The sequence below is a fragment of the Eleutherodactylus coqui genome, chromosome 7, assembly GCF_035609145.1.
Source record: "Eleutherodactylus coqui strain aEleCoq1 chromosome 7, aEleCoq1.hap1, whole genome shotgun sequence".
NCBI classification, from domain to species: Eukaryota; Metazoa; Chordata; class Amphibia; order Anura; family Eleutherodactylidae; genus Eleutherodactylus; species Eleutherodactylus coqui.
Window position 1 is genome coordinate 134,474,266 of NC_089843.1, and position 12,742 is coordinate 134,487,007.

At 45.2% G+C, this 12,742-nt stretch overlaps 1 protein-coding gene across 2 annotated transcripts in view; it reads left to right on the plus strand.

The window, feature by feature from the left end:
- The first annotated feature begins 1,126 nt into the window (after window positions 1–1,126).
- Window positions 1,127–12,742, plus strand: part of SETD7 (SET domain containing 7, histone lysine methyltransferase) — a 29,254-nt gene continuing 17,638 nt past the window's right edge. For both annotated transcript variants that reach the window (XM_066573732.1, XM_066573734.1), the window contains exons 1-2: window positions 1,127–1,224; window positions 6,867–6,996. In XM_066573732.1, the coding sequence (XP_066429829.1) occupies window positions 1,185–1,224; window positions 6,867–6,996 (170 nt within the window). In that variant the 5' untranslated portion in view covers window positions 1,127–1,184. The remainder of the gene's footprint in view (window positions 1,225–6,866; window positions 6,997–12,742) is intronic.

The following is a 12,742-nucleotide window of genomic DNA, read 5'->3' on the forward strand; positions in this document are numbered from 1 at the left end:
TTGTGTGTTCCAAGATAAGCCACCCCGCGGGGGCTGGAAGGAACTAACTGCGAGTTACCCCAGTGAGTTTTAATTATTTAAAAAAAAAAAGAAGAAGAAAAATAAATAAATAAATAAAAATCGCACACATTGACAATCACGTTAACAAAAAACGCAATCACAAGTGTGGGAGCCCTAATTCATAAATCGGGTTCCAATTTACCGTAACAAAATTGGTGGTGGGAGCATTTTGTATGCATATTGTAGAGCTCTGAACTGCGTTAGCACGGAGCAGGTGGGTGGTTTGAGCTTCTGCTTTGCATGTGTGCAGAAGTGTGGGAAAGCTGGATACAACTCAGCCTGTACTCTAACGACTGCCGGCTTACAATATTGCAGAGTGTTTGAAGACAGAGGCGGGATCGATAGGTATCGTCCCTTCCCCTTTCTCCTATTGTCCAGTGAGTTGTGGCTCTCTTGGAAAGTTGGGAACCAGTCACTCCACAATCTAAGAGCCTTCCCTCCTTTCCCTAATTTGTCATGTAGTAGGGCAAGGGGAAAGACGGAAGGCTCTGCTGCTCAAAGCTTCCTACAGCACTCAGCTTTCCTATGTGCGGAAAGGCCTCTAACTCTTCTCTCTACAAACTATACAAAATGACTGGCAGCCTACCGCCTCCACATCACAATACATATCTATCAATCTCATATCTTTATCTACCTGTCTAATATCTACCTAGTGAGGGGAAAGGATGTCAACTCAGCTTTCCCAGTGTCCTGAACGTCAGCTGATGATACTGGACAGTTGGGGTGGGAGTGGGGGGGGGGCACTTTATTCAGCTCCTTATACTACAGAATGCATAAAATCAGTTGATCTGTAAATAATAGAAGCCTGCAGGGAAAAATAAATGATGCCATCTTCCAGGATCTGCGGGTTCCCATAAGCCACCCCATTCTGAGAAATGACAGCTGGCACCGCTGGGGGTGATGTCATTACTTGCTTATTAGGAGGCAGCGGGCGCTCGTTAGTAAGCAGACGCCACACTGCAGAGAGGGAGCTGAACTCCAGGAGCAGCAGTGCACGCTGTGTCCATAGGGGGCAGCAGAGTACAGGCATGCTGCTCACGCCTTCTCACATAGTGGAGGAAGGGGGCGCCCGAGAGTCGCATGAACGAGGAATAACTTGGTGTGAGTCAATCGCAGAGGAAGCCATGGACAGCGATGATGAGAACGTGGAGGAGACGGTGGAAGGTGGGTGCAACGTGTCTGCATGCTGCTGCTCATCCATGGCCGACATGCCAACTGCAACGTGCATGCTATAATAGGATCTCCCCAAAAAGGAAGTGACAGAGCCCTGCTGAAGACTGGGGGGAGGGGAGGATGTCGTCTACAAAGTAACAGCAGGGTCGCCTAGAATACTACGGCTAGATACAGAGTATCCATAGGAGCTGCACATCCAGCCCATAGAAGGGAAGCATGCTGGAGTGCTGCTATCAGATCCAGCCACTGGGTGACAGCAAGTTTACATAGGCAGGGATCTACTTCCCATAGATGGATCCATAACAAGCTGCGTAATCTGAAAGTGGTCAGTAATCCCAGATCCAGGGGCTGTCTGGCCTAGCAATGTATGTAGCTAATAAGGGTAATCACCCATTCCCCAGGCAGGCATGCACACCATCCCCCCTGATAGAGCAGATGTCATCAGAACCAGTAACTCCCCTCGGTATGTTAGGATTGTGATTGTCACACGCACGAAAATAAATCAGAATATATGAAGTTCCACCAGTAGGATCCTAAAATGACCAGAAACCCAGAATATTGGATTAGAGATGAATGAACTAACCAATAAACACCAAATTCTTCTGAAATATATAAAGTTTTTTTTTAAAAGGCAAAAAAAAAATAGTTTATACAACAAACAGGTGAAGGAGACCAATAGTTGGTAGAAGCATCCCCTCCATTCTCACGTCTCCCTCGCTTGCATATGATAGTTATTAGTAATGATACAATTAGTGCTGTGGTCGACTCCAGCCTAAATATTACCTTCCACTCACTTGCATAGATTAATTTGCACTTGTGGGATGATTGCGATGTACGACTGTCTGATACAAGGACTGCTCTTCCATCTGACACTTGGTTCTGTTTATAAATAACAAGTCAGCATTGTCTCACCCCAGCTGTTTTTATGAATCGGCCTGACAACAGAGAGCCATAGCACAGTAGTGTACTTGTAGGCAGGGGCACAGATGAAGTCCAGCTCCATTCAGGGCACCAGTAATAATAAAGTGTCAGTATAAGCGGATTCCTTGCACTACACCATTAGCCATCATTCTATATTATAAGGGATGATGATGGGGGATTCCCATACATCTAGTTTATTAGGTGAGTTCAGTTTCTGTTACCTGTACTATATGTGAAAATATTCCATGTAGAATATATATATATCCACACCTGGGTAAATAAATCTCCCATGATGACCGTTTTGCTTACACTATATTGCTAATCTTGGATATAATACTGCATATCTGTATGTAAATATTTGCCCAGGAAAGATCTACAGTTTATTTGCTGAGTGCCAAATTAGCCCAGCAATGCTAATAGGAAATGACCAGCTGAAAGCATTCCTCAGAGACCTCAATGCTGTGCAGGTCCGCCAACAGCAGAGTGAGGAGCAACTTTAGGGGGAGCCGTACACATTAGTCAGAAGCAGGTTGGTACTCATTAGACTAATTAGCCATTTCAGTTGGTGTGTATTTTTTTGGCTGCATGCAAATGCACATACCTTGCGTGGAGAAAAAGTACAGTAAAATATGCGATGTGCGTGTACAAACAGCAGCGTTCGTTCCGCAAGAACGCTACACTCATGCGCATTCGCTCGTGTGAATCCAATGAAGGATGCTTTCACATGAGTGCAAGTGGCCTGCAGTATGCATCACTAGACCAGGAAAAATCTGCACCAAAATATGCAGCCTCCATGCAAATTTGGATGTGGAATTGAAAACGGCTTAATTCTGCCATAAAATCTGCAGGTAGAACAGCGGTTTTTGTAATAGAACTCTGTGGCAGGCTAAACCGCGTCTTTTGGTGCGGACAGCAGATACTTCCATTCACTTGAAAGCGCTCTCTCTCCCGACACCCTTATACATTTCGTTCAGTATGGACAAGCGTGTTTGAGTTCTAAATGGGGAGATGGGAGTAAAGGCCCATTTAGACACGATTATCACTCATAAGATGTCTTTTGGGCGACTTTTGAGCGATAATCGTTGTGTCATTTACATCACAAGATGATTGTTCAAACGTTGAGCGATCACCTTGCAGTACGGAGGATGCAGAGAACAAGCGGGAAGGGGCGCTTGTTCTCTGCATCCAGCTGTTCCCCGCTGGGAGTGCCTGGCTGTAAGCGGGGTATCGCAGCTTGCCTTCTGCATCCAGCTGTTTTCTGCATGGAGCGCCCGGCTGTTATTCAGCCAAGCACTCCCAGCGGAGGAGGCAGAGGACAACCGGGGGGCCGCTAGTTCTCTGCTTCCAGCTGTTCCACACCGAGCGCTCCCAGCAGAGGATGCAGAAGACAAGCAGGGTATCCCCGCTCACCTTCTGCATCCAGCTGTTCCCTGCTGGGAGTGCCCGGCTGTCATACAGCCGAGCACTCCCAGTGCAGGATGCAGGGGACAAGCAGGGTGTCTCCGCTTGCCTTCTGCATCCAGCTGATTTTTGTGTGCCGCCGAGACTTCCGAGGGGGGCAACTCCTTGTCATGTCCCCTAGCAGCACCACAACTTAGTTTATGGTGTTGTGGGAACATGACAGGTTCTCTTTAAGAACAAAAATCATACTTCTGACTGCTGAGCAGAAATATTTATGAGAGAAGTATTTATTCACGTGGCTGTATTTTCACGGCCATTTTTTATTTTATTTTATTTTTTTCAAATGCAGAATGCCCAAAAGGATCAGTACTTTCCCAGTAGAAAATGTTAAAACAAATATAGAGGCAAATATAATTTATATATGGTTGTTATGTCATCTATAAATAAAGGCTTATTCACGCAAGCGTATATTGGCCGCCGTTTTCACGGCCGGCTGATATACGCTGTCACCTGATGCATAGTACATAGAAGGTATGTGGAGCCACAGACCTGTATGAAGAGTCAAATATTGATTTGAAGGAATGCTGCCATCCAATAGGTGGCGCTGCAGAGATATTGTCCCATCTTCCCTATTTGAATATATTTCCCAGAGGAGCATGCACGGCCTTACAAGTCTCTTCACTCACCTCCAAGGTGTCTCCACAAGTTGCTGTGTTACCCCTCCCGACCCAATGTCATCTGTATTATGGGCTTGTTACAATACACTCTTTTGAAACCAGCCATAGGGTGCCTTCACACTTGCGAGTAAATTGCGCGTTTTGAGCAATGTGAGTGAGAACGCCGAATTATGAAACCAATGGTTTCATTCCCATTTGTGATGTTTTCACTCATGCGATATGGAGTGGGGGAAAAAATCGCAGCATGTTCTTTCTTTCTGCATTTTTTCCCCTTTTTGTATCTCTCGTGTTTCCCCGTGGAGCCTCCTTTTTATCGCAAAGCACGAACTTGCAATTTTTGTGTGATGTAATGTGTTTTTAACATTAGAAACTCATATTTTGTATTGTGAGAAAATCGCAAGCAGCAGCGATGTTTCTGCAAGAAAAAGCATCGCTGATGTTCAGAAATCTCATGAGCAAAAATACGATTTTTTTAAAATTTTTTTTATTTTATTTTTTGGCCGTGATTTTCTCGCAGCAGTATTGTGATGGAAACTGTGAAGGAGCCCTTAGGCTGCCTTCACACGGGCGAGAAAATCTCCCACAAATATGAACCCCATGGTGTAAATGGAGCCTTATGTGTATAGTGTAGTAAACAAGTACGTGTCTTCTAGTGATGCTGACGCTCCAGTACCTGTGAATTACCTCTCACCCAGACAGGCTGACCCTAATCGTCTTTACAGGTAGGCAACAGGGATCTGCTACAATGCTGTGCCAGCAGACAGGAGAGATTAGGAATGGGAGAGATAAAGGGCTTACCATAAAATACTGCTAGGAACATTAGAGAGTGTGTTGGACAATAGATGTGTCATTAACACAAGGCAATACTGACTTTCATAAGGCCCATTTACACACAACGATTATCGCTTAAAAGATGTCTTTTGAGTGACAATCGTTGTCATTTGCAGCGCAAGATGATCGCTCAAGATCATCACTATGTGCTGCGAGCGGAGGATGCAGAAGACAAGCGGGGTGTCCCCGCTTGTCTTCTGCATCCAGCTGTCTTCTGCACGGAGCACCCGGCTATTATACAACTGAGCGCTCCATGTGGGGTATGCAGAACACAGCTGGACCGCTCTGTTCTTCATACTGGGCCTGTGATCAGGGAGCGGGATACAGCTGAAACAATAGTATCCGCTGTATCCCGCTGTGAATCCCTGATAAGGCTCATCGTTGTCTTTCAGCACGCTGAAAGACAACGATAAGCAATGGGATAACGAAAACTGCAGGATGTCAGTGCAGTTACACACAACGATTATCGCTCAAAAGACGGCTTTTATGCGAATTTTGAGTGACAATCGTTGTGTTTAATGGCCCTTTACGTTTTCTTGAATGTGCTTGGAAACTGCTGGCAGGTCGTTAGGGGGGATCTATGAATGGTTACAGTCTTTGGCGCAATTTGCATCAGAAAACTGTTTACTTTTCAACAGCAAATAGGCCCCATTGTGTTAAAAAAGAAATCCTTGATTCCATTTTGATTATAACGAAGATAAAACGCAGAACGTACTGAACTCCTTACATGTTGTGACCCGAATATCGATTACTCACAGCGTCCTGAAATGTCAGGTAGAGGTGCAGATCTCTGCTCTATAGCAAGTAAACAGTGGCTATTACATTTGCTGAACGGCAGCCTAGGTTTTTCAGGGAGCAGTTCTGTGCATGCTATAAGTAAATTATTGTGCTGCTTGGCCTGAGAGGTGTGATGTGGTCGTGTGGTCGTGGGCTCGTGGCCAGCCCGTCTGGTTGCTCTGCATAAACTATGCACTCTAATCAGTATACCTGTTTGTTTCCTATAGTTCTTCTAATAGATGCTTTTACTTAAAGAGGTCTCTAACCAGGACAGACCACTTTACGATGAAGGCGTTGTCAGAGTTGTGTGTGTTGTCTCTTTTTTTGCAAAGCCTTGTGCCTCATACAACAACATAACAGACATATAACAGCCCCCCTGCATCTCTCGCACTGTGCTCAGTCCTCTGTACTGGTTTACAGGCTGCAGTCAGCACGTATACAGGCTAATACAGCCAATGACGGCGTGTTTGAGCGCTGAGCTCTGTCATTGGCTACAGCAGTCTGTGACATCCCATGAACGGGCTGCTGCAGCCTGTAGGCATGACGTCACAGGGGACACCCGGAGATGCAGTGCAGGACACAGTGGGGAGCCGGGAGAAGTAAGTAGTATATGCTTGTTATGCTCTTTTAAGTAGCTGCCGCTAAAAGCAAGAACTGTCACCAAAATGGTCTTACATGTACCGATGACTATAGGCCACAATGACCATTATTTTATTTATTAGTTTTTTACTTAATTGGCATTCCCTTTCAGATTGTCAATGGTATCATCCCAAGTTTCAGAGACCACATTTTTCTGTACCGTACTTTATAGCCATAGTTAAAGGGTTAGTCCCAGTTTATAAACTGATGGTATACCTTAGCCATATGTCATCACTTTGATATGTTGAGTCGCGCACCAGCTGATGGGAGGCACTCTTAAGATTACTATGATTCTCTATTTTTTAATTAAAAAAGGGAAAAACATATGACCACCTTTTTGAACCAGTTTTTTTTTTTTTTGTTTGTTTTTTTTCATGTTTGTTGCAGGTCAACTGGATGATGACGGCTTGCCTCATGGATTCTGCACTGTTAGCTACAGCTCCACAGACCGCTTTGAAGGACACTTTGTACACGGGGAGAAAAATGGTCGTGGAAAATTCTTCTTCTTTGATGGAAGGTAACCTTTCTTTCAAGTCTGTCGTATATGGCACAGAAATAGAAGGGGCACGGGTCTCTTATGTAATATCCTCCTAATGCATATTATTACTTAAACGTGTCTCAACATATTAAAGAGGTTTTCCAAGACTTTAATATTTGATCTCTGGCGCTCTAACTCCTGGTATCATCACTGATCAGCTGAGGAGAGTAGCAGCCATCCAACTGAATGGGACTGAGCTGCAGTACCAGGCACGACTACAACCATAAATGGGGTGCTGTGCAGGAGTTAAATAATGAAAACCAAAAACGCTCTTGCCATGAGCATTAACTAAAGCCTGGTTTAGACACAACGATTATCGCTTAAATCTTTTGAGTGATAATTGTTGTGTGCTTAACAGCGCAATGTGATCGTTCAAACGTTGAACCTTTTTAGCGGGGCCATTTGCCTTCTGCATCAAGCTGTTACCCCGTTTGGAGGGCCTGGATATTATACAGCTGAGCGCTCCGAGCAGAGGATGTTGAAGACACACGAAGTTGCCTCGCTTGTCTTCTGCATCCAGCTGTTCCCCACTTGGAGCGCCTGACTGTTATACAGCCGAGCGCTCCGAGCGGGGTGTGGAGAACACAGCTGGACCGCTGCGTTCTTCATACCCAGCTTGTCATCAGGAAGAGGGATACTGCTGAAACAATAGTATCAGCTGTATTCTGCTGTGAATTCTTGATAACTGATCGCTGATCTTTGAGCATGCTGAAAGATCAGCGATTAGCAACGACTTAATGAAAACTGCACAATGCCAGTGCAGTTAGACACAACGATTATCGCTCAAAGGCTGGGTTCACACAGGGCGGATTTGCCACGGTTTTGCCGCGTGGAATTCAGCCGTGGCAAATCCGCCCGCGGCCGCTAATCTCGGGATTAGCCAGCCATGTGGACGAGATTTCTCAGAAATCTCGTCCACACGAGACGGCCAATCCGCTGCGGTAACTCCGGCTGAAACCGCGGCGGCCGCAGCTGCGGTTTCAAAAGATGCAGCATGTCTATTTATTGTTTACTTTCGTCGCGGCCGCGCGCTCTCCTCTATGGGAGCGCCGGCCGCAACGGAAAAGCGAGCGGCCGGGCCGCTTTAAAGCCGCTGCGGCAGTTCTCCCGGCGGAATTCTCGCGGTTTTTGCTGCGGCCAAACCGCGGGATTTCCGGCGGGAATACGCCCAGTGTGAACCCAGCCAAAAAAAGGCTTTGAGCAAATTTTTTTTTTTTTTTAAGCGAAAATTGCTGTGTCTAAATGGGCCTTAACAATTAGGTTCTTTTAATTCAATGAAAGTCATATTTTATACAAAGATTGCACATGGAAGCGAAAATATTTAAAGCCCAGTATATGCTGCAGACACATAATATAATATATATTGTAGTTTATTACTATCCACATTGTTAGTTATCCCATATTAAGATAGCTGTCAGTCTATGGCTATAGTTATATTTGCATGTATTATTCAGCAGGCCAGTACCGAAGAGGATGATCCGATGGTCAAAAATAATAAACAGGGCACGCGTTCCCTATAGAGACCAATAATAAGAAATAACTTCTCCTAGCTGGAGGTACAGGGAAAACCCCAGAGCATATATAGAAATGCTGTCTAAATATGTATTTTATATAGCTCCTATATTCCCCTGAAGGCGCCACTTGGAAGAGCTCGGTTTCATCTTTAAATATCAGTGCAGGCATTGCATTGCTATCACTCAGAATATAGCTAGACAGTCATGCAATTTCCCTCCATGTTAAATGCTGGAGGATGGTGTAGCAGGTTCTGACGATCAGATCATTTAGTCAGATCCTATAGACCAGTGATGGCGAACCGTTAGAGACAGAGTGCCCAAACTGCAACCCAAAACCCACTTATTTATCTCAAAGTGCCTACATGTCAGGGGGTGGGGCTTATCACAACATATGATTTTTTTTTTTTTTTTTTTTTTTACCTCCGTCATTTTAAAAAGGCCAGGGCCGCTTCAAAATAGGCAGGGTGCAGATTTTGACTGCTTTTTGGATGCGGAAATGCTGCAGAATTTGCCACAGAAATTTCCGCTGAGGACACTCTGCAGCATTTCTGCCACATGTAAACATACGCCAGTGGTAATAGTGACCTCCCCACGGCAGCCCTGTGATAAGTGACTCATCCCCCCCCACACACACACACACACACACACACACACACAGCAGCCCCCCAGTAGGAATAGTGACAACCCACAGCGGCCCCCATCCCCCCCCCCCCCAGTAGGAATAGTGCCCCCTCCCCCTTGAAACCCACTGCTGCTCCTCTATTTGGCGCTGCCAGCAACGCTGATCCTAGGTGCACACTGACGTCAGTGTGCTACCGGACGCCTCCTCCCCCTGCTCTCGCGGAACCTAAGAGGAGACGTCAGGGGAGGGGTTGGAGGATCCCGACGTTACAGTGTGCTCTGGGATCAGCGCTGCCGAGTGAATACTGGCAGGGGAGCCGCGGCACCCTTGCCGATATTCACCAACGTGGTGAACGGCCGACGGTGGCACGCGCCAGCGGAGAGGGCTCTGCATGCCGCCTCTGGCACGCATGCCATAGGTTCGCCACCACTGCTGTAGACAGCGCTCTGGAGGCTTCCCTGTACCTCCAGCTAGATGATCTGCAGTGGGGCAAGGCATTGGACCCTCATTAATCAGATATTTATGGCCTAGCCTAAAAATAAGCCATCATTTTTAAACACCTAGAACATCTTTTTTAAAGTAAAAGAACAAAATGTATAATATTTATACACATATTTACACACACACATTTTAACCATCTTTTACTAAAAGGTAAACCTAGATATATTAACTGAGAAAAAGGGGTAAATAGAACCAAACTTTATTGGGAATGCTTAAAAATTGAGCATACAAGCCCAGTGTATATATATTAGGACAGAGAAGTTTCACCTCTATTGCCCCAGTAGAAACTGGTGGAAGAAAGGGTCCTGGAGACCTACTACACCCTCAAGAAGTATTCATAAGCGTTTTGATTTTTGTATTTTCCTCCACCCACCGTTTGCCCATCTTGTGGAGTGATATAGGGGGAACATCTTTGTGTTCTTTTCATTGCGGTATCTCCTAATAATAAAGTTTGGTTTTATTTACCCCCTTCTTCCTCAGTGAATATATCCAATTTGATTGTCGCCACGATTGGTGATTACAAATTAAATTCAACTAGAAACCCAATTCAGACACCTTATTTGCAATTTTATACTCTGGGTAAAAATCACCATATATTGTATTCCGGGCATAAAGTATAGCTTAGAAGCTTGGCTGACCAGAAGTTCTGAACAATACTGTGTAAAATGATATTGAAAGTGACTGTGCTAGCACACTTGGCACGGGGCGCATGGCTAGTCGGGGAACTCATCAGGTGCTGGCTTGTCTGAAGCCTGAGCAGTTGTCTGGATCACTGCCTGCACAGCTGAGTTTGGTGAAAAGCAGACATTGTGCAAATGAATGCCTCCATAAGATTAACGCTGTCAAGGCAAAATACATTGTAGCTTATTATAAACCTACACTGAAACAATTGTGAAGTCAGAAGCTTTAGATTTTAGCTACTTTGTGTGCTGCTTCCTGAGGATGTATTGCTGACACGAGAAAACATAACTGTGGCAGAATTCCTGAGCATTATGCCGAACGTTGCAGTTCCAATAATGAGATTGTTTTTATATATAACTGGAAGTACACTTTAAATACGAAGTGCAGGACCCTCACAAATAATAATCTTCCCATGGAACTTGATTAGTTTATTTTTGTTTCTAAAAACTAGCATGGACCCTCCACTATTCTTCATGTTGGCTGCTCTTGGCGAGGTAGAAGGAGGTGGAGTGCCCTGCTCTAATCTAAAGTATAGACTATTATAGGATATAGTGTGAACCACTGGCGTACGTATATAGGGTGCAGTCTCAACTGAGCCCAGGAGCCCTAGGGGGCCCGTAAAGTCTCTCTTCCGCATATAGCAAACCAATACTATCAATGAAGCTTATAGTTGGGGGCCCAGTTCCATATTTTGCACTGGGGCCCAGCAGCTTCCAGTTGCGCCTCTGATGTGAACCTATAACTAGGGTACATTAAAGCTCAATGGGACTAAAGAGGACAAGTTGCAAGGAGATAAAATACCGACCAGACTGGGACATAATGTTTAATACTAGGTATCAGCCTCCACTTCGCACCCTTTGGCTCCTTTCCCATGAGCATATATCAGCCGGCCGTTTTCACGGCCAGCTGATATACGCTGTGATCTGATGCATTGGTTTCCAATGCATCAGATCACATGGCCATATTCCTGAGACGTAAAAGCACCCGGCCAGCCCAATGAAGCGCTGGACGTTTTTACGTCGGGCCCAAAAGATAGTCCTGGAACGGGGAGGAGAGGACAGGTGAGTCTGCAATGGGGATGGAGGGAAAAGGGGCGACGGCATGGTAGTCTTGGCGTATATGCGCCGGGACCCATGCTGTCTGAACGGACGCACAAACGCTTGATTTGTGTGCCTGTTCACCAGTTTTAGCTCTCCCAACATAGCGTATATCGGCCGGCCGTGAAAACGGTGGCTGATATACGCTTGTGGGAAAGAATCCTAATGTGCATTTCTCTCCAAGGCTGCTTCTGGAGAAAGTGAGGCGGATGGCATAGATACAGAGTTTATAAAGGCCAGGTATTGAAGTCGGTTGCAAGTAATATTTCATTGAAAAATCACTGCACTTTTTACAAACTTTTGACTTGTCTGAGTGTCAAAAGTTTTGATCAGTGAAGGTCCACTGCTGAGACCCCGCTGATTGCTAGAGCACTATCCTGAGCACTGTGCCCCTTTAGCTGTCTTCGCTGCCTGTCAGCTTCTCTCTGCACCTGAAGGAGGATGAATGTCTATAGACCTCTGAGTTCATCTTCAGCTGCCAAGAGGAGTTGTCAATCAACAAAGACAGCCAAAAGGACACAGTGCTTGGGTGAGTGCTGCAGCCCTTTTGTTCTAGCGATCAGCAGGGGTCTCAGCAGAGGGACCCCCGCTGTTTAAAAATGTTGACATTTCGCTCCAAGCTGTCAAGAGTTTGTAATATGTGCAGTGACTCTTTAAACATATCCTGTTATCCAGTGGATATGTGGCATTCAATGAACCTAGAACTTCCTGGAAGAGGTACTACGGGCAGAAAGAAGGGTGAATATGTCCACAATTTGGCCACACCCTGCTCTTGTATCCAAGTACACCAAATGGCCCATGTGCTGATTAATGTGGGTGCTGCCTTACCCTTCACAGAACCAGACGATATAAAATATAACTTTTATTTAGTGACTAGATAAAAACTTTTTCTTTCCGACATGGGCTAACAAACATAAAAACAAAAATAGAGACAGAGGACACGTTCGTCAGGGTTGGTCCAATGAAGGACTGAAAGACCAGACCGTGACTTAATGGTCGTACTGATATCTAAATTTAATATCTAGGTAGTAGAATATCTGAAGGAATGGAATAGACACTCCTTAATATAATCTAGCTATCAGATACTTGAATTGATGCTTTGATGCATAGTCTCTTACAACCTTAATATCTCAAATATGTAGTTCATAGGATGAGAGCGGAGTATCCAGTATATAATGAAAACTCGGGGACTCAAGATATATAGCCCCGAGTCTAATATGGTGATGCAAGCTTGGAGAGGCACTGGATGTCAGTAGTGCACTTCTAGGCATATAAAAGAATATGCTTCAACAATTTAGTATAACGCGCCG